The sequence below is a fragment of the Carassius carassius genome, chromosome 38 (genome assembly GCF_963082965.1).
Source record: "Carassius carassius chromosome 38, fCarCar2.1, whole genome shotgun sequence".
Taxonomy (NCBI): domain Eukaryota; kingdom Metazoa; phylum Chordata; class Actinopteri; order Cypriniformes; family Cyprinidae; genus Carassius; species Carassius carassius.
Window position 1 is genome coordinate 19,043,311 of NC_081792.1, and position 21,944 is coordinate 19,065,254.

At 38.3% G+C, this 21,944-nt stretch overlaps 3 protein-coding genes across 5 annotated transcripts; all 3 read left to right on the top strand.

Moving 5' to 3' along the window:
* The first annotated feature begins 292 nt into the window (after positions 1–292).
* Positions 293–4,584, top strand: rnpep (arginyl aminopeptidase (aminopeptidase B)). 2 transcript variants are annotated; one of them, XM_059529513.1, is made up of 11 exons: positions 293–787; positions 1,223–1,363; positions 1,685–1,836; positions 2,418–2,534; positions 2,619–2,854; positions 2,932–3,045; positions 3,164–3,276; positions 3,452–3,560; positions 3,685–3,909; positions 4,004–4,146; positions 4,269–4,584. In XM_059529513.1, the coding sequence occupies exons 1-11, from the start codon at positions 410–412 to the stop codon at positions 4,413–4,415; spliced, it is 1,875 nt and encodes a 624-aa protein (XP_059385496.1). In that variant the 5' UTR covers positions 293–409; the 3' UTR covers positions 4,416–4,584. The 2 variants fall into 2 exon arrangements, with proteins under 2 accessions (XP_059385496.1, XP_059385497.1); XM_059529514.1 differs by lacking the exon at positions 1,223–1,363 and adding an exon at positions 1,047–1,187 and having other exon boundaries at positions 298–787.
* Positions 4,585–5,050: 466 nt separating this feature from the next.
* On the top strand, positions 5,051–8,929 carry LOC132119047 (NADH-cytochrome b5 reductase 3-like). Its single transcript, XM_059528788.1, has 9 exons — positions 5,051–5,198; positions 5,642–5,788; positions 5,887–5,959; positions 6,578–6,684; positions 6,775–6,904; positions 7,001–7,084; positions 7,164–7,249; positions 7,435–7,534; positions 8,646–8,929. The coding sequence occupies exons 1-9, from the start codon at positions 5,184–5,186 to the stop codon at positions 8,816–8,818; spliced, it is 915 nt and encodes a 304-aa protein (XP_059384771.1). The 5' UTR covers positions 5,051–5,183; the 3' UTR covers positions 8,819–8,929.
* Positions 8,930–10,098: 1,169 nt separating this feature from the next.
* Positions 10,099–21,410, top strand: LOC132119487 (adiponectin receptor protein 1-like). Of its 2 annotated transcripts, none has more exons than XM_059529515.1 (9): positions 10,099–10,244; positions 17,725–17,767; positions 17,871–18,068; positions 18,167–18,280; positions 18,358–18,529; positions 19,326–19,512; positions 19,603–19,790; positions 20,783–20,976; positions 21,107–21,410. In XM_059529515.1, the coding sequence occupies exons 3-9, from the start codon at positions 17,925–17,927 to the stop codon at positions 21,233–21,235; spliced, it is 1,128 nt and encodes a 375-aa protein (XP_059385498.1). In that variant the 5' UTR covers positions 10,099–10,244; positions 17,725–17,767; positions 17,871–17,924; the 3' UTR covers positions 21,236–21,410. The 2 variants fall into 2 exon arrangements, with proteins under 2 accessions (XP_059385498.1, XP_059385499.1); XM_059529516.1 differs by having other exon boundaries at positions 10,155–10,243; positions 17,705–17,767.
* Positions 21,411–21,944: the final 534 nt, after the last annotated feature.

A 21,944-nucleotide genomic window follows, 5' to 3' on the forward strand; every position in this document is an offset into this window, starting at 1 on the left:
CTCTGAAAAGCCCTGAATGTGCTCTGTACAGGACATCCAGACTTTTAAAACTGTGACATGTAACGTCTGAGAGAAATTGCTAAAACATAATGTCCTCTACAGAGGACAAAACTCCATAGCTGGTATTCGGGGGGATATAAATAACATAATCGTTTTTAAGTAGTAGCATTTCAGTATGTATGAAACAGTGTTTTCTTATTGGTCAGGCTAGCTGTCATGTCTTTACGACAAACAACACTGCGCTGCAATAACGCAGAGAATGATAGCGTAAATCCCATCCACGTGCTATAACGATTAGTCTTCCGGCGCTTACCGTAGATTGTTTCATCACGGTTGGTTCACTTGTGAGTGCAGGAACAGATTGTGGGACGTTAGCCGGTGTAGCTTTATATTTTTGGTCAGTAGTACAATGGATAAATCATTTACGCTGTATTCAGACCAAGCCGAAGACGTCGCTACCTCCTCTAGTTTCCGCCAGTTTAAAATAGAACATTTTCATCTCGATCTTAAAGTGGATTTTGAGCAGAAAACCATATCAGGTATCGAAACAATAAAGCTGCAGTGCACTCAGGACGGTCAAAGTGAGTTACAGCTGGATATTCATCCAACACTGTCTGTGCATGAGATCACATTCAGCCATAATTCACTTGACTGGACCACAGCCGAATTTTTGATTCGAGACTTCACCAATTATGGGACAACACTGGTCGTGAAGTTTCCAACGCCTTTCAACTCAGATGACAAACTTCAACTTGCAATCAAATATACAGCTTCTGATGGACCAGGGGTAAGCATGCAAGCTGCTTTTAATATTTTTTATTCATATTAATACCCAAATTGACGGTTCATAACAGCCTGGGCATTTTATAGTGATCAAAACTGAAACTTGTTGGCGTGTTATCACGAGACCTAGGGGAACGAGAATACTTTGGTTTCTCTTCTGCTCTACAAGCAGCCCTTTAGTCACTTTCGTTCTTCAGATCAGCACTGATAATGCCAGAGTCATTCATTTATTACACAAGCAAGCGTGCATCACTTCTCTGTAGATGTCATGGCTGGACCCAGTGCAGACGGCTGAGAAGACGCTGCCGTTCTTGTACACATCTGGGTTCCCTGTCCTGAACCGCAGCCTGTTTCCCGGCTTCCATACGCCCATGACAAAGAGCACTTACTCGGCTGTTGTGCAGGTAATGTCTCACCAAACGCATGTATCTTCTTATAGGTGTGTTGGCTGGAACCAGAGCAGACTGCGGGAAAGCTCAAGCCTTATGTTTTTACTCAAGGCCAGGCTGTACTCAACCGCTCCTTCTTTCCTTGCTTTGACACTCCAGCAGTCAAGAGCACCTACTCTGCAACAGTTCAGGTGAGGCCTTTGGGCCGGTCAGATTTACAGACCCCAAACTGTTGAACGGGGTATATAATAATTGCAATGCATGAGTAAATAATATATTATAAAACAAGGTTGGTCTGAAACATATTTAATATGTATTATTGGTCAATATTTATATTTAATTTCAGAGACTATCGTCGGCAATAGGCTCACATCAGATTCTCAACAAAGAAAGAAGCACAAGAATGATGAGATCCAGCTCAGCCTACACGATTGATTTCTTATCGCTGCACTTTGAACTGTCTCATAAACACAGAAGCTTCTTTCTTTGATGTTCCACACTCTTATCATCAGGTTCCTCATGGATTCACAGCAGTTATGAGCGCTAGTAAATGGGAACAGAGGCAAGCAGACGGCGCTTTCCCGTTCACCATGGAATGTCCCATTCCGGCTTACCTGGTAGCTCTGGCAGTAGGGGACCTGCAGTCTGCTGAGGTGGGACCCAGGTAAAAAACAAATCCCAGATATTTGACCATAAAGAAGTTCTATCATAACTCATAAAGTCTTTATTGCTCCTCTGGAATAAAAAAAAAGTCAATTGTGCTATAAAAACAAACAGTAGCTTTCAATAACTCAACATTTCGTGAAAGTGAAAGTGATGTGACATTCAGCCAAGTATGGTGACCCATACTCAGAATTCATGCTCTGCATTTAACCCATCCAAAGTGCACACACACAGAGCAGTGAACACACACACACACACACACACACACACTGTGAACACACATCCGGAGCAGTGGGAATCCATTTATGCTGCAGCGCCCGGGGACCAGATGGGGGTTTGATGACTTGCTCAAGGGCACCTGAGTCGTGGTATTGCCGGCCAGAGATTCGAACCCACAACCCTAGGTTTAGGAGTCAAACTCTCTAACCAGGCCAAGCTAAGCTGCAGTTGTTGAAAATGTTCATGTCAAAACTAAATTACATTTGCTTTTAGTGCTGTACTAACATTATATGTGTGAGCATATTATAAAGAAAGCATTGAATTCAAAACTATTATTATAAACCCTTTTAACTTCATTTTCAGGACACGCGTCTGGACCGAGCCTTGTTTACTGCAGGCAGCCAAGCAGGAGTATGATAATGTGATCGAAGAGTTCCTGTCCGTGGGGGAGAAACTGTTTGGACCCTACGTTTGGGGAAGGTGCGTTATGCTTTTTTGAACAGCTTCAGTGAACTACATAATTATTACATTACAACAGACTTGTGTTTTGTTGTAATTGTTTAGATACGATGTGCTGTTCATGCCTCCATCCTTCCCTTTCGGTGGGATGGAGAACCCCTGCCTGACCTTTGTCACACCATGTCTGCTGGCCGGCGACCGTTCTCTCGCTGATGTCATTGTACACGAGATCTGCCACAGCTGGTTTGGAAACCTCGTCACCAACGCCACCTGGAGTGATTTCTGGCTGAACGAGGGCTTCACCATGTACGCTCAGCGCAGGGTTTGCAGGGAGCTGTATGGTATGACATACATTATTTGACCTTTAATATTTCACGAATAAAGAATTTATTTAAAAAAAGTGCCATTTCATTCTCAGGAGAGGCTTATACGTGTCTGGAGGCGGCCACTGGTAAAGCTCTTCTACGTCAACACATGGACAACACTGGAGAGGATCATCCTCTCAATAAACTCCGGGTTAAGATTGAACCAGGTAGATCACCACTAGATTATCGTCTGCTTAATTTGACATTGTTGGCAGAAAATAGATGGCACTCTCGCATAGCATTGTTATTTTTATTGCAAAAAGTAATGAAGTCTTTTAACTGCAGGCGTCGATCCTGATGATACCTACAATGAAACGCCCTATGAGAAAGGCTTCTGCTTTGTTTCCTACCTGGCCCACCTCACAGGAGATCAGTCACGCTTTGACGCGTTCCTCAAGGTTAGCAGAAGAATTAATAAATATATTTCAAAAATTGTATTAACCCTAGGCTTGTATATTGACAGTATGTTCCAGTGGTTTTCAAACCCGAGGGTTGCAAGACTTAAAAAATGTGTCACCAGGATGATTTAAGGAAGAGGAAATGTTATTATTGATTACATTTTGTCTCTTCAAGGCTTATGTGGACAAGTTCAAATTCAGAAGTGTGTTGGCAGAGGACGTATTGGACTTCTACCTGGAGTTTTTCCCAGACCTGAAAGAGAAGAATGTCCACAAAATCGAGGGTGCAGAAAAAGACCATTAGCAGCATTTCTTTGTCATAAAATCGCAAAAGATAAATTCATACTGTTTGGTCAGACTCCCTTTTGCATCAGTTTATGTTTTGTTTCTTCTCGGCTGCTTTGTTAGGTCTGGATTTTGACAGCTGGCTCAATGTGTCAGGTTGGCCTCCATATGTGCCTGACCTCTCTGCTGGTCAGGAGCTAATGAAACCAGCAGAACTGTTAGCAGAAATGTGGGTTAATCATGACCTAGACTTGGAATCGATCTGTAAAACTGATATAAAACTGTGGAAGACCTACCAGACTGTCTACTTCTTGGAAAAGATCCTTGAGAAGTCACCACTTCCAGATGGTGCAAATACTTCTTTGTGTTTACAGCTTGTTTATATATAGTAAAAGTTGTATTTGGATAGACTGTAAAATAAACAATATCCCCGTATTAACAGGCCACATAAAGGAGCTGGAGGAGTGCTACTCGCATATTATTGAGTCCAATAATGCCGAGCTGAAACTGCGATGGGCACAGATTGTTGCAAAGAATCAACATAAACCAGGATTCCAACATATTCGCAACTTCCTCACAAGCCAGGTTAGAATCTGTACAACTGTTTATTAAACATTTAGCTCTTTAGACTAATAATTAGATTGCTGGTATGCATAGATACTGGTTGACTTTGTTTTAAAAGACTGATTTTCATGTTTTGCGTTCAGGGGAAACAGAAGTACACATTACCAGTTTATCGGGCCCTTTGGAATGGATCAGAAGAGACAAAGGCTCTGGCATTGGAGGTTTTCTCAGCCACCTCGAATCAGCTTCACTTCAATGTTCGCAATTACGTAAAAAAGATACTAGCTTGAACAGAAATGATTTAGGAAAATGTAAGGCAACCTATGTATTCAATGAACCACTTTTAAAAGCACCCTATCATATTATTAACTCTATTGATTTTTCAGGGAATTGCTCCTTTTTTAAATTTACAAATTGTTGTGGATATTTGAATAAATAAAATATCTTCTGGGTATTTAATTACTTTCTCTTTTTTTTTTTTTTTTACATTTTATTGTAATAATAAATGTTCTACTTTTTACTACAAAAAGAATGTAGATGACATTTATTATTTGCACTCTAATAAATTATATTTTAAAAAAAATATTTTAAATAAAGTTTTTATATATGGACAAAGAAATTAATGAACTATTACTCCACAAATAATCGCAGCCAAAATAAAAGTTTTTGTTTACATGATAATGCATGTGTACTGTGTATATTTATTATGTAGGGGGACAATCGCGATTAATTGTTGAAAGCATATATATATATATATATATATATATATATATATACAGAGAGAGAGAGAGAGACATACATTTATCAGGACTTTCATTTTTTTCTGGTTTTATGGTGTTCACTGAGGCAGATGCCGACCGCAGACATTAGATAGTGTTGTAATGTGGATGGCATTAGGCCAAACGGAATGCGTTGTTCGAATCGTTTTACTATGCGCAGTAACGTGCGCAGCGTTGTTTGCCTCCAACACAGCTGCCTTCATGTTCATGGGTGTGCCGACGAATTTTTATTCAGAAGCTTCGTTCTGACTGAATCTCTGTAGAAGTACATCTACTGCCATGAGTTACGCGGTGGTAAGTCATAAAGCTTTTAAAAAATACAGTTTATTTGCGGCAATGAACTGTTATTGAGACTAAATGTTGCTTTGGCATGCCACCAAATTTGTTTAACATTGCTGGTTATAGGTTTATCAGCACAGCAAATTGACTAGTCATGGGACTAACTTCAAGATATGCTATTCAGCCATTTCTATTTAAATTTCAGAAAACTAAATCAGCAAACAGCTCTAATTGAAATGGGATACCAAAGCAGAAACGTCCAAGGTTATTTTCAGAGATACAGATGATTCATTCAGGCATTTTAAACTGCTGAGGATCTTTGTTAATGTTTGAGTCACGTTTCTGTTGCATGTTGTATATCAGTGAATGCATTTTTAGCGTTTATTTATTGCTCGTTTTCTGTTTCGTGTTTAAAGTGTGTTTTAATCCGTGTTAATGTGCACTAATCTGTGTTTTAGTCCACTACAGTTGCAGTCACGGTTGGAGTGGTGCTGGTCTCCACAGCATGTCTTTTTAGTTATTATTACTTCAACAGGAAAAGGAAACCAAAGATTACCCTGATTAATCCATCTGAAAAATACAAATTGAGACTAGTAGACAAAGAGGTATTTGCCCTGTCTATTTATTTACATGTGCTAGAATTTACATCCGTGGTACTGACAAGATGCTTTTGACAAAATAAGATATTTTTATTTTCCTACAGATCATAAGCCATGATACCCGCAGGTTTCGCTTCGCCCTGCCCAGTCCAGAGCATGTTTTGGGATTACCAGTAGGTAGGTAGTAAATCTTTGAGGACTGGGTTTTAGCCAATTACTAAGAAACGCAAACCACATCAGATTTGTAGTGAAAATGCTGATCTGTCCTGATGTCAATCGACTTTGATCTAAAACAAGATTTTAATTTAGCGGTTTTATGCTTTTCTCAATATTTCCGGATATCAGTCTTAACACATCTGTGTCTTAACACAGATCATGCACATCAAACTTAATATATTCACTGGTACAGTTATCAGACAAAAATAATGATGATAAATATTTCTAGAGTATATACAAATCAGTATCTACACTATTTAGTTTGAGTTTATTTTATACACTTTTATTCAGCAAGAATGCATTAAATCAACCAAGTGGCTAACCAGATTTTGAATGTTCCAAAAGATTTCTATTTCAAATAAATGCTGTTCTTTCCGCACAAAAATATTAAGTAGTTCAACTGTTTTCAACTCTGATAAGAAGAAATGTTTCTTGAGCAGCACAATATCATATGCTGCATTCATGCCTTGTCGTAATTACTGTAATTTTGAGATGACAACACGTGACGTTCATACCTGTACCTGTGTGTATCAACTATTAACAGTAAAGTACTCTTTCTCCCTGTCTTTCTTTCTCAAGGCAAACATGTTTATCTCTCTGCCAGGATTGATGGGAATCTGACTGTGCGTCCCTACACACCAGTGTCCAGTGACGATGACAAAGGATTCGTTGACCTCGTTGTGAAGGTTCTGATTGTCTACATTTATTTTTTATTTTCTTAAAAAGGTCCTGAGGTTTTAAACTGTAGTATAAAGCTGTATTATTTCTTTCTGCAGATTTATTTTAAGAATGTGCACCCAAAGTTCCCAGAAGGGGGAAAGATGTCCCAGTACTTGGAAAGTTTGAGGATCGGAGATGTGATTGACTTCAGAGGACCAGGAGGTTTGCTGGAGTACAAGGGGCAAGGTCTGACTCGGCACATTTAATATCAATATTTGAATTTAGATGGATGTATTTACATACACAGTGGTCAGTCCTTACATCTACATCTCGTCTCAACAGGTCAGTTTGCAATACAGGCCGATAAGAAGACCCCTGCTGAGACTAAGACTGCAAGAACGTTGGGTCTTATAGCTGGAGGAACAGGTAGAGTGTATTTCGCCTCATTTCTAGTCATAATGAAGCTGTATGATTACTAAAGTCATTTGTTCTGCTCCCCTTGTAGGCATTACACCAATGTTGCAGCTGATTCGTGACATCATCAAAAGCCCAAGTGATACAACGACATGCAGCCTGCTGTTTGCCAACCAGGTTAGAGTTCCATAAGAAATGGGATCGTTTCAAATTTACTACTGACCGACTTTTGAGTGTGTGTGTCTCTTTCAGAGCATGATGAAATGGTTTGTTCATAAACGACAAATTAAATAAAAGTGATGTTCAGACAGATTAAACTGCAAGTCTAAAACGTATCTGTTTACCTTTCGTCTGCCTTCCAGACTGAGAAGGACATTCTGCTGAAGGATGATCTGGAGGAGATTCAGGCGAGGCATCCGGATCGCTTCAAACTCTGGCTCACAGTGGACCAAGCTCCTGAAGGTATATGGCTTCCCACCTAACCTACAAATGATAAAGCTTGGTATACATTTCATTTCAAAAGTCCGGGGTCAGTAAGATTGTTTGTGTTTCTGAAAGTCTCTTATACTCACCAAGGCTGCATTTATTTGATCAAACATAATGTTAAGCAATATTGTGAATCATTATTACAATCTAAAATAACTGTTTTCTATTTTAATATACTTAAAAATGTTATTTATTTCTCTAATGGCAAAGCTGAATTTTCAGCATCATTACTCCAGTCTGCAGTGTCACACGATCCTTCAGAAATCATTCTAATAGCTGACTTGCTGCTTAAGAAATATTTCAGGTTCCCACGCGTCCTGGAAAGTGAATGGAAAATGAGAAAACATGTAAAATGTCCTGGAAAATCTTGTTTTTGCTCCAAATGCGCAATCAGTAATTTTGTTTCATTTCAGACTTGCACACAAACTGAATTGCAAGATTTTTCTAAAATTAAATTTATGTGGAAATATTACGAAGTCTGTAAACAGGACGTTAACAGAGGCCAGAGACGCTGAAGATGTACAAAGAGGGAAATAAACTGTAGCTGGCAGAGTAGCTCAATTGTTTAATAAATAGAAAGAACAGAAAAAACAGCTTTTATTTCAAATAGAAAATATATAATTCATTAAAAATTATAAATACCGTTTTTATCGATTATTCCTGTCATTTTTTATCAATTTAATTCAACCTTGCTAAATAAAAGTATTCAAAAAGAAAAGTAAAAAAAAAAAACATACTAACCTCAACGTTTTTAACAGTAGTGTATGTTGGTCATTGACACTTTTTTTTCTTTTTTTTTTTTTTTACAATTTATAAATACATTTTAAAATTGTAATTTATCCATAAAATGACTTGACCTCCTGTGATGAGTGTTTTTAATTTCGGAATTAAAATTCTTTTTTGACATTTCATTTGGTTCATAAAGTCAAAAATCTCATTGAGATACAACTGTTTCAAAAAAGGGAAACCAACAGAAAATATTTCTAAAAACTTGGGACGTGTTTTAGACTAGATTTATATTTTTATTGATCATATATATATATATTTGTTTTTTGTATTACGTTTAACTGCATTCACGTGTCCGCAGATTGGGAGTACAGTCAGGGCTTCATCAGTGCTGAGATGATTCAGGAGCACCTGCCTCCACCCGGTGATGACTCTATGATCCTCATGTGTGGTCCACCTCCCATGATCCAGTTTGCATGTTATCCCAACCTGGACAAACTGGGCTACAGGCAGAGCCAACGTTTCGTCTATTAGACCGTAGTCAATGCTCCGGGCCCAGACACAAATTACACAGAATTACTCACAAATTAAGCTAAATTGCACAATTCTGTTTAAGCAAATATTGCATTACAAGTCTCATCATATATATATATATATATATATATATATATATATATATATATATATATATATATATATATATATATATATATAGGGCATATCCGTTTTATGGACAGTATATAATATTAAATGTTTAAGTGCTAGTCTGTCCGGAGGTAATTGGTTCTCTATAGTAATAGCCTATTATTCTAATACGATACAGAGACGATCTGCTGTATCCTCAGGCTTTATATTGATTATTGTGGCTTGATGTGCTATAAAAGCTCAATATAAGAGGAAATACTACAAAACAGCCCCAATTTAATGCACTAAAAAAGGAACCAGTGTTACGACACATGCTTGCTGAATTTAATGCACAATATTTTAATTCACGTGACTGACATTCATGCTTAATATATGTATACCTTTTTAATGAGATGCATTTGCCGTGACTGAAATATTTTTGTATGCATGCTGCACTCCATATATATTTATCTTTTATGTTAACCATATTTTAATTTAAAAGGCAATACAGTTGTTTTATATGTAATGTACTAAATAAACAACAAAAAAGTTCTTATGAAATTGCTTTCACTTGCATTTTATTGTTTTTAATTCCTTTCCAATTGGAGGGTTTTATATATGTTGTGGTTGTATGATACTCACATTGGACTGCGATTATAAAGACGGCCTAGGATGAGGATTGGGGATTTTAGTGGATTGTCGGCAAAGGGTTTAGCACAGAAATACTCCATCCTAAAAGACTTAATAGGTGGAATTATATTTGTTTATCACACTAAAGCCTGCCAGCACGTGCTGGATAAATGTGACCATCCCACGAAACAGCCTGCATTATAGTAAAGCCCTTTAGTATGTTCTGTGCAGTCCTCTCTCTGGTCTTACATTTACAGGCATGTGTCTTATCCACTGCGCCAACACCACCCCAAACAGCAGAAACAGAACATACATCAGGACAACAGATCAACCTTAACCACCCTGGATTTGAACCCACAACCTCACGGTTTCGGGACCAGTGCCTTAGCCAAGTGCGCCATATTAGTTGACACATTAGTAGTCTTTTATAATAAAATTAATCACCTGCTAGAGATAACTGCTCTAAATTTGGAAACATTCACAAGAACCATCAAATAAATAGGTTAGTGTCCCTAAAGAGCGCTGAGCCTGTGGGGACTTTACAAAATCTAGCCCTTCGCCAGCAGGCGGCGCCACCGCGGTATTATTTCAAAGACAACAGCGCAATAGTATACTGCAGCTTTCAACTCTTATTTCTCCATCCTGCTGGTGTTCGGTGGCCATCCGGAAGAGATCCAGTTTCTTTAACAGCGCATCTGGACATCAGGTAACCGTCTAGGCGAGAAAATGCATTATTATTTCAATGTAACGGCAAAATTATGATTCCCATGTTGTTATGTACGCATCCAGACACCGTAGTTTAGCGCTGCGTAGCGGTATCACTGCTAACCTGCTTTATTACAACACCTTTGTGTTTTAAAAGGCTTAATTTCGTACAAATTAATTAATCGTTGTTATAGACATATTTTCGTATTATATAGTTGTTGTTATATCGTTGTTTGTATGCTATGTATCTTGTAAATGTTAATCATGACGTGTGCCGGTGTTTTGACTGCTCGTTCCCTAAAATTTAAAGCCCGTTGTTAGCCATCAGGCTAATTTCCGTTAGTCATGGTTATGAGTGCAGCTGTATGATGCTGCTTAATACAGAGATTGATGTCAGTTATAGTGGGGTTATTTCGAACTCTACTGAGCTGTCTATCTAGGCGGTGTATTTGGAACCATATGTGCGTTCGAACGTTCGATTCGAATTAGTGAGGATTTTGATACAAAAGAAAAATCGTTCGGTGGCTCTTCTCCGCAGCTCGTGGCGACGGATGAGTAAATAGAGTCGAGTTTACTCTGATTCAAGAAACACATTGTCGCTCACAAGTCTTTATTATCAAGGCTCGAATTAAGGGGGGATGCGAGGGGGATGGCATACCCCTGGTTAAAAAAAATGACAAAAAGCAATCCCCTTAGTAAAACCACCATCCCCCTTTACCACCCTCTTTAGATTAGTTATGTGTATCATGTAGAACTTCTAATGCAAATGAAATGTTAAAATAATCTACTTATGAGATTTCACAAACTACATAGCGGCTATTTGCCGATCAGATCTCGATATTGTAACGAGCTGCTCCCAAAGCGGAAGCTATATTTCGTTATTTTTCGCGCAAAATGCTTCAAGTGCAACTTAGTTTTTTTAAAGTTCTTTTAAAAGACGACAACAGAAAAGGTAAAGGTATTTTTCATTGTTTATAATTTAAAGACATTCCCCGAGATTGTTATTGTGCTGGATTGAGAGAGCTGACTCTGTCGAGTCACCGATTTTGCAAAAACCAAACAAAAACAGGTCTTGAGAGCCCAAAAGCATTCACTGCGCGATGAAGCCTGCTAGAATGCAGTTAGTATGCTCTTATAATTCACGCAATGAAATAAAAAAATTACTATAATAAATAATATGAATGAGTTTTTATGGTTATATATTTATGGCTCAGTGGTAGAGCATTGTTAGCTGCGCAAGGTTGTGGGTTCGATTCCCAGGGAACACATGTTAGGTAAAAAATGTTAGCCTGAATGCACTGTAAGTCACTTTGGATAAAACCATCTGCTAAATGCATACATTTATTTTAATTTACATGTATTATTGCACAAGCAATGTACTATTCTGAATATCACATAGCAACACAGTGTTTTGTTGCAACAATCAGATTTTGAACGAATCGAGTGAGCCAGTTATTCAACAGTACATTCAGATGGAATTATCAATTTTTAACAATCATTTTGAACGAATCATTTAATTTGAATGATTCAATAAATCTTTTATTTAAACCATTGACTGTATAAAACCCAAGCGGTAACCTCCCGCTCTCTCTTGTGAAGCCATACGGAAGTGACTTAAACTGTAATTCATCGACTGGCCGCTAGAGGCTGGCTGCAAAAGGAGTAAATCCCATAGAATCCCATGTTAAAATGCCCAATTTTACAGCAGAAAAAAAACATGAACAGCAAAATTTTGGTCTATATAGCTAATTTTGACCTTCATGACAACTGTGAGGGATGGGGTGAATGTTTTCATTATAACTCAGCCGTTTAAATTATATTAAGAATAAAAGTTCTGCATAATTAAGGGCGCGGTCACTTGAGTGACAGGTGGATTGACGCCGCTGTCACCGCCATCGAGCTAGGTAGGCGTGGTTTCAGGAACAAGCTCCCAAGATGGCGACGGCCGGCTCTGCCTACTTTTCGCTTCAAAAACGCTCTTCAAAAACCTATGGGTGACGTCACGGACACTACGTCCATGTTTTTATACAGGCTATGATAAAAACAAAACATGGACTTACTGCCACCTACTGGCGGTTTTATTTATTTCATAATTTTTTCATGACAGGCCTAAACTAGACAAGGTACCAGCTAGAGCTGAAACAACGAATTGATTTAATCGATTAAAATCGATTATTAAAATAGTTGTCAACTAATTTAGTCATCGATTTGTTGCTAAATAACTTTTATTTGCCGTAAGCGGCTCATTTCGTGCATATTTCAAATCTGCGGTGACCAAAGTGTGGCAGTAATGAGCCACCGGAGGTTTTACTCAGCCAGTACAGCAGGAGAAGTAGCGAATAGCCAATAGCTGGCCTCGTTTTATGTCACGTGCTTCCCGAACAGCGTCTCTGCAGCATTCAGCGTGATGTGGGAATACTTTACTTTGAGCCTTCAAAAAAGAAGAGTAACCTGTAAACTCTGCACTACTGAACTGTTTAAGGGGACGTTCACATATCGCGTCTTTTGTGCGCTCAAGTTCGTTATTTCCAACACCGCACCGCATCGAGTTAAAAACATTTCAACTTTTCAGAATGCCGCAAGCGCACCGCGGGTCATGTGACAAGAACTAACCAATCAGCTTCATCCTTTCCCGTAACAACGTTAAAAGCTCAGTCAAGATGAAAGAACAGCTGATCATAGCTGTATATGGATTTTCCATTTTGAAATAAATTTAGTAGCAGAGCTACTGCAAGCGATTTTTTTGAGCTGCAAATCCATTTATCCTTTGCTGAAATTTCCGCGTCTTCAAGGAGAGAGCAGGTCATGGTTGCTTAGCAAAGGCAGACGCCTCAGGGGCGCTTCTGCCCGAGCGCTATGGAAAGAAGGAGAAAGCGGTGCGCCTAGCGTTTTCCACGCATTTTTAGCGCGATTTGTGAACGGCCCCTAAGACTTTCATTTGTGCAGATTCTCCAGTACAATGTTGTTTGCAAATGTTTAGTCGTAAAAGCTGATAACATTGCTTTTTAACAGTTAACATTTAATGCTTTACAAACATGTTCTGTGATCAGTTTGTCGTTTACCAGTTCAAAATTCAGTCGTGCAGCCTAATTATTAGAGCTGAAACAAGGAATCGATGTAATCGATTAAAATCGATTATTAAAATAGTTGTCAACTAATTTAGTCATCGATTCGTTGCTAAATAACTTATTTGCCGTAAGCGGCTCATTTTGTGCATATTTCAAATCTGCGGTGACCAAAGTGTGGCAGTAATGAGCCACCGGAGGTTTTACTCAGCCAGTACAGCAGGAGAAGTAGCGAATAACCAATAGCTGGCCTCGTTTTATGTCACGTGCTTCCCGAACAGCGTCTCTGCAGCATTCAGCGTGATGTGGGAGACTGGGAGTACTTTACTTTGAGCCTTCAAAAAAGAAGAGTAACCTGTAAACTCTGCACTACTGAACTGTTTAAGGGGACGTTCACATATCGCGTCTTTTGCGCGCTCAAGTTTGTTATTTCCAACACCGCACCGCATCGAGTTAAAAACATTTCAACTTTTCAGAATGCCGCAAGTGCACCGCGGGTCATGTGACAAGAACTAACCAATCAGCTTCATCCTTTCCCGTAACAACGTTAAAAGCTCAGTCAAGATGAAAGGAACAGCTGATCATAGTTGTATATGGATTTCCATTTTGAAATAAATTTAGTAGCAGAGCTACTGCAAGCGATTTTTTTGAGCTGCAAATCCATTTATCCTTTACTGAAATTTCCGCGTCTTCAAGGAGAGAGCACGTCATGGTTGCTTACCAAAGGCAGACGCCTCAGGGGCGCAACTGCACGAGCGCTTTGGAAAGAAGGAGAAAGCGTGCGCCTAGCGTTTTCCACGCGTTTTTAGGCGCGATATGTGAACGGCCCCTAAGACTTTCATTTGTGCAGATTCTCCAGTACAATGTTGTTTGCAAATGTTTAGTCGTAAAAGCTGATAACATTGCTTTTTAACAGTTAACATTTAATGCTTTACAAACATGTTCTGTGATTAGTTTTTTGTTTACCAGTTCAAAATTCAGTCGTGCAGCCTAATTATGACTGAATGAGAGAGGTAAATGTTTAAAGATATTTGAAACGCACTTTTTTTCCTAAGTATTCACTGCTCTTTTTCATAAAGCAGGTTTTTTGTGTGTGTCCAATTTTTTTTCTGGACAACCTTCTGATGGATTTTACTTTAAATTGTGAGTTCCATTCAGGTTTCAGGCCATTGGCACTTTTTTCGAAGGATTGTTTACAATTTCACAGCAAAAGCTATAAAGCTGTTTCCCAGTAAATAATAAAATACAATGCACTGCAATTTTATTCTGTTTTATCCTTATTCTTCATGAAAATATGTTCTGAAAGATTCCTTAATAAGCTTTGTTCGGGATGTTAAACTACTTTAGGAGCTCTAAGGACTGCCATGGTGAAAACATTATTTGAAATCTCCTTGTGTAATTTGCTAGAGTATGGGTCAGTGTTCTGATTGCAGAAGAGTTCGACAAAGGATTACTAACACAATAAAACAACTCCAGGTATATTTTTGATGAGGATATGACAGTGCAAAATGGTTAAAATCTCTTAAAAATCTATGCTGAAGGATAAAGACCATTTATTAATAATTTACTTGGGGAAAAAATGGAAATAACTAAAATATAAGTACATAAACCGATTAATCGTAAAAATAATCGACAGATTAATCGATTATCAAAATAATCGTTAGTTGCAGCCCTACTAATTATGACTGAATGAGAGAGGTAAATGTTTAGAGATATTTGAAATGCACTTTTTTTCTAAGTATTCACTGCTCTTTTTCACACAGCAGGTTTTTTGTGTGTGTCCAATTTTTTTTCTGGACAACTTTCTGATGGATTTTACTTTAAATTGTGAGTTCCATTCAGGTTTCATGCCATTGTCACTTTTTTCGAAGGATTGTTTCCAATTTCACAGCAAAAGCTATAAAGCTGTTTCCCAGTAAATTATAAAATGCAATGTACTGCAATTTTATTCTGTTTTATCCTTATTCTTCGTGAAAATATGTTCTGAAAGATTCCTTAATAAGCTTTGTTCGGGATGTTAAACTACTTTAGGAGCTCTAAGGACTGCCATGGTGAAAACATTATTTGAAATCTAATTGTGAAATTTGCTAGAGTATGGGTCAATGTTCTGATTGCAGAAGAGTTCGACAAAGGATTACTAACACAATAAAATAACTCCAGGTATATTTTTGATGAGGATATGACAGTGCAAAATGGTTAAAATCTCTTAAAAATCTATGCTGAAGGATAAAGACCATTTATTAATAATTTACTTGGGGAAAAAATGGAAAAAACTAAAATATAAGTACATAAACCGATTAATCGTAAAAATAATCGACAGATTAATCGATTATCAAAACAATCGTTAGTTGCAGCCCTAGTACCAGCACAAAAACACATAGCAAAATATTGACCAAAATTCTTAACTCATAACTGCGTCTCGGAGATAAGTGAAGAGGCACGTTGACCTGTCAGTCTATCAAAGTACCAAAAGCTTATTGCTGCTATAGGGTGTCTGGTGTGCTATAAATAAGGAATATATTCCAAGACCTAAAATATTATTTCCAAGCATACTGTCCCTACGAGTATGACACATGGCATGATTTGTGCTAATAATCCCACATATATTCAAATGAGTTGCCACTGGAATTGCGGGCCATTTGCATGCACAATATAGGCTATACTCTCAAAGTATTCCAACTTTAATCTCATAATGCAGGATTTTTTGTTGTTGTTGTTTTTTTTTACATGGTGCTAAAATGCCATTGTAACAATGAAACCTAGTTGTGTATACAGTGCCCTCCACAATTATTGGCACCCCTGTTTAAGATGTGGTCGTGGACTTCTAAAAATTCTCCTTTTTTTTAAACAACATAGAATCCAAATGCAAAAAAAAGAGAAAAATCCAACCTTTTATTTAAGTACATTACTTTGGTGGGGAAAAAAAAATCACACATTTAGGAAAAAAAAAACTGAAATCATGTGTCCCACAATTATTTGCACCTCTAACAATTTTTTTTTAAATATATTTTTCTGTAGTTGCTAAAGTTGGTCAGGGTATCTAGGAACTTTTAATTAGTAATTCATGACCTGGGGTATAAATATGACGTGACGCAGAGGCCTAATTCTCTTACCCATTTGTCAACATGGCCAAGACAAGAGAACACACCATTCAAGTGAGGCAGATGTGTGTCGACCTTCATAAGTCAGGCAATGGCTTCAAGAAAATAGCCACTTGCCTTAACTTGCCCGTATCTACAGTCAGAGGAATCATAAAGAAGTTTAAAACAACTGGAACAGTGACAAACAAGGCTGGAAGAGGTCCCAAGTTTATCTTGCCACAACGCACAGTGAGGAGGATGGTAAGAGAAGTAAAAAAAAAGTCCTAAGCTCACTGTCACAGAATTGCATCAAAGAGTGGCATCTTGGGGTCACAAAGTCTCCAAAACAACCATCAGACGCTCTCTACATGCCAACAAGCTGTTTGGGAGGCATGCATGGAAAAAGCCTTTTCTCACGAACACTCACAAACGTAAACGTCTGGAGTTTGCTAAGCGGCACTGGGACTTCAACTGGGATCGTGTGCTTTGGTCAGATGAGACTAAGATTGAGCTTTTTGGCAACAAACACTCTAAGTGGGTCTGGCGTAAAACAAAAGATGAGTATGCTGAAAAGCAGCTCATGCCCACCGTGAAGTATGGTGGAGGATCTGTGATGCTGTGGGCCTGTTTCTCTTCCAAAGGCCCTGGGAACCTTGTTAGGGTGCATGGCATTATGAACGCTTTAAACTACCAGGACATTTTAAATAAAAACCTGATGGCCTCTGCCAGAAAGCTGAAGATGGGTCGTCATTGGGTCTTTCAGCAGGATAATGATCCAAAACATGTGGCAAAATCTACACAAAAATGGTTCAGCAGTCACAAACTCAAGGTCCTCCCATGGCCATCTCAGTCCCCAGACCTCAACCCAATCGAAAACCTGTGGGGCGAGCTAAAGAGGAGAGTGCATAAGAGAGGACCCAGGACACTGGATGATCTAGAAAGAAAGAAATATGATCTAGTGCAAAGAAGAATGGTCAAAGATCCCTCTCTCTGTGTTCTCCAATCTTGTGAAATGTTACAGGAGGAGATTAAGGGCTGTCTTGTTGGCAAAAGGGGGTTGTACAAAGTATTAACATCAGGGGTGCCAATAATTGTGGGACACATGATTTCAAGTTTTTTTTTTTCTTAAATGTGTGATTTTTGTTTTACAACCAAAGTAATATACTTAAAAGGTTGGATTTTTCTCTTTTTTTGCATTTGGGTTCTATGTTGTTAAAAAAAAAGGAGAATTTTTAGAAGTCCACGACCACATCTTAAACAGGGGTGCCAATAATTGTGTGTGTGTGTGTGTGTGTGTGTGTGTTTTTATTAACCATGATTGAATGCAATTTGATAGAAAACATCCTGAGACCTGCCTGTGTTCAAAGCTTCTGCCAGAGGTAAGCCTTCACTGTTGTTGTTGTTAAGGATCACTGATATTGTCCTGACCTGACCCTGCAATGAAGTTTCGTTTATATTATATATATTACGTTTGGCACACAGTGAACTGAAGTGGAGGCTTCAGAGGTCTGGGACGGGTCAAAGGGCAGTCATCTGATGTCAGGCGAAATAAGGTCTGCCAGTCATGCAGACTGCCAGGTCACAGAGGAATGCCATGTCCCAGCTGACGTGGAGCTGATGGAGCTGGGTCCCCTGCTGGAGGAGGATGGCCCCATAGGAGCCAAAGGAGCCCAGTCAGAGGCAAGCCTAGTAATTATCAATCTGAATGCATTACGGAGTCTTTCATATTCTGTGCCAGCAGTGTTGCAGGCCCATTTTGATTGTGATTGTGTCCACAGGGAGCAAGCAGTCTCGCTGATGATGAAGAGGAGGATGAAGAAGTCGGAGAGTTTCTGACGCTACCACTGCAGGCTCACCATGCAATGGAAAAGATGGAGGAGTTTGTGCATAAGGTGTGGTCATTAATCACAGCTATTTTGATGCTTAAAAAGTAATGCAATTAATTGAATGCTGAATCACTGTTCCACAGGTCTGGGAGGGCCGCTGGAGGGTCATTCCCTTTCATGTCCTGCCGGAGTGGCTAAAAGACAATGACTACCTCCTGCACGGTCATCGGCCTCCCATGCCCTCGTTCCGTGCCTGCTTCGGGAGCATTTTCAGGATCCACACAGAGACTGGGAATATCTGGACTCATTTAGTGGGTAAGATTAAGGTTATGCTGTTGAGCTGTCACAGAAAATAGTGGCTATTGTGCACCTCATGCATATATTTAGTGCATTAAGTAATCAGCAGATCAGTTACAAGAACAAACACCGCTCTAATTTTGAGTGCATGCAAGATCAGGATATACCTTTTGCTTATACTGAAATGAAAAAGAATTTTGTCAATAAGATTACAATTTTAAATTAATAAAAAAATGAATATCATTGTATAATAGGGTTGGTCGCAAAGCATCCGTGATGAAGATGCTTATGCCAATGCAGTGTTGTTATTGTTACTATTAAAAAGCATCAAAAACTAAACTAATCCACTGCATCCTCAGTGGCTCTGATGACGGCATATTGCTCAGAAAAACAAAACGGCTTGATAATTTAGACTGTGTAGCTTTTTTGGGGATTAAAAAAAAAAGAAGAGAATGGATTTAGGGTGGTTGTGTCCTCACACTGCTAAGACACGTTTATATGCTAACACCATGTAAAAAAATTAATTTAGATTCTGATGTCCCCTTTAATAACAGTTTCAGAATATATTTCTTCATTATTGTATCAGGAACGTTGTGTGTCCCTGACATTTTTTACTGTATGCTCCACAAAAATCTTTTTAAAAGCAATTATTCACAAATTAAAAACATGTTCATCATAAAAAAAAATAGATCCATGCCAATATATGTATGAATTGCATTTTAATGTTTTTTTTTTTTTAATTTATTGAAAGATCCAGGCAAACAAATAAAAAATTGCTTAACATTGATTTTTGTTTTTGTTTTTTTTTCCACAGGGTTAATCTTATTCTTGGGCCTGGGCACACTTACCATGCTAAGGCCCAATATGTACTTCATGGCCCCGCTGCAGGAGAAGGTGGTGTTCGGGATGTTCTTCTTGGGTGCAGTTCTGTGCCTCAGCTTCTCCTGGCTTTTTCACACTGTTTACTGCCATTCTGAGAAAGTCTCTCGCACTTTCTCGAAGTAAGTTTACTGTCTTGTTATTAACTGATCTATCTCATGGTAGAAATGACTTTAAGTGACTTTAATCTCTCTGTTCTCTCTCTTTCTCAGACTAGACTACTCTGGCATTGCTTTGCTGATCATGGGTTCTTTTGTACCCTGGCTTTACTACTCCTTCTACTGCTCTCCTCAGCCGCGTCTCATCTACCTCACAATCGTCTGTGTTTTGGGAATAGCAGCAATCGTTGTTGCCCAGTGGGACCGTTTCTCCACTCCCCGCCACAGGCCCACCAGAGCAGGTGGGCAGAGACCTATTTGCCATAACGGGTCAATTTTGGTTCATTTAGGCCAATCTTTAACTCTGAAAAACTGAACCTGAAGTGAAGCAGTAAAAATCAATGAATGCTATGGAATCTCATCCATTTATTTATTTGTGCAGTCATGAAACCATTCAAAAGACTTGAGTTGATCAATTGTTTTGGTTTTTGCAGTGTTGCACTGGGTAGCTCCGCACACAGTGAAATCTCATTGGTCTAAAAATACTGCTCCTTATTACTTTACATTAATTTTCTGTAGTTATGAAATGAAAATTCTAATGATCTTGTCTCCATTATTTTGACATTTAACGGCTGCTTGAACGAGAAAATTGATTAGTGTTATTTGCTAATTGCTGCAGTCTCATTTCAGTGACAGAAAAAAATCATTGTCCTGCTCTTGTGCCAGTTCACATACCATCAGAGATGTTGTTGTTTGGGGAGAGGAAGTTAATGTTTTTGATTGAATATTACAAAAGGGTGCATACATTAAAACAAATAATTTATGAGAAACCTGGCTATATTCCATCAAAGAATTATCAATTTTGATTTCATGGTGACTTAAACATCAAATATCATTTGATTGGCTGTGATTGTGTCACGCTGCAAAGCACTTTCGCATTCAACTTGTCTTGCACCTTGATTAGCAGAGTAAATACATGGTTAATTCACCTGCATCAAGACCGAGTTATAATAGGTAACTATTAATAAAACTATAAAAATATAATAAAAAAATAAATAATTTCTGCTAGTAGCCAAAGCAATATTTATTTTGATTATTTAATAAAAACTATATATAGACATTTAATAAAATTTAGAAAAGGTACAGCAAAGTTACAAAAAAACATAAATAAAAATACAATAATTAAAAGCTAATTCAAAATATAAAAAAATATAATCATGCCATAGTGATACTAAAATAAAAATGCATCAAGACAACAATGCATTAATTAAATGTATTTGAAAACATTTTTTAGGAGTTTTCATGGGTCTTGGACTGAGTGGGATTGTCCCCACCATGCATTTCACCATCGAGGAGGGTTTCGTCAAGGCTACTACTGTTGGACAGATGGGCTGGTTCTACTTAATGGGCGCCATGTACATCACAGGTGCTGGGCTGTATGCTGCACGAATCCCAGAGCGCTTTTTCCCGGGCAAGTGTGATATTTGGGTAAGTTAATGTGCTTTTGATTTTAGTTTTTTAGTACTGACTCGGACTTCAGTTGAGAAATGGTTTCATAATCATGTTCTGAAGTATAGTGACATGCGTATGTTTTACTCACCATATTTTGCTCTCTTAGTTTCACTCACACCAGATATTCCATGTGCTGGTGGTGGCAGCAGCCTTCATTCATTTCTATGGCGTGTCCAACCTGCAGGAGTTCCGCTACGGCCTTGAAGGAGGCTGCACTGACGACACTCTCCTCTGAGAGCTTACAAACATATACCTTTTCAATTAGGATTTTTAGTGCCCATATTTCTACTCATTCGTTGATTTGTTTTTATTTACCTTTGAGTTTTTTCCTGATTGTTTCAACTTTTATTCTTTTTTCCTTGTTACAAAGAGTCCGTGAGTTCATTTGTTCCCTGTTACAAAGAGTCCATTTTAAAAGGGCACCGTAGGCTGAATAAGTATTTGGTAGCTGGAATGTGATGACCCTTGTTATCATCAAACTTTAATTTGAGTACAATCTCTTGGGGTTTGAACTTGTTTCTTTTGTAGTGAAAAGCACTTTCATTGCGCTTTAAAGTTGCCCCCTCAGAAAATAATGCATCTGAGTTTTGCTTATTGTAAAGAACAATTCTTGACATCATTTATGTACACCCAAAGTAGTGTCCAAACTTTGATTAACAGCAATGTCTTTGACATCTTTTTTTTATTTATACTGACTGGAAAATGCACAGAGGGCAAATAAGGGTTTGAGGGTTTTCAGCAAAATCGATCTGCTTTGAACACTCACAATTTTAAACCTTTACTACTAGGTCAAATATACAAGTTCAAAATATAAACAGGTCAACTGTTGCACCTTACTGCACAGATATTGAATATCATTGTTATTGAAGCCTCTGCATGGATATATCTGTGCAGTCTGTAAAGTATAAACTTTCCTGTAAAGTATAAGAATATTCCTGTGCCTT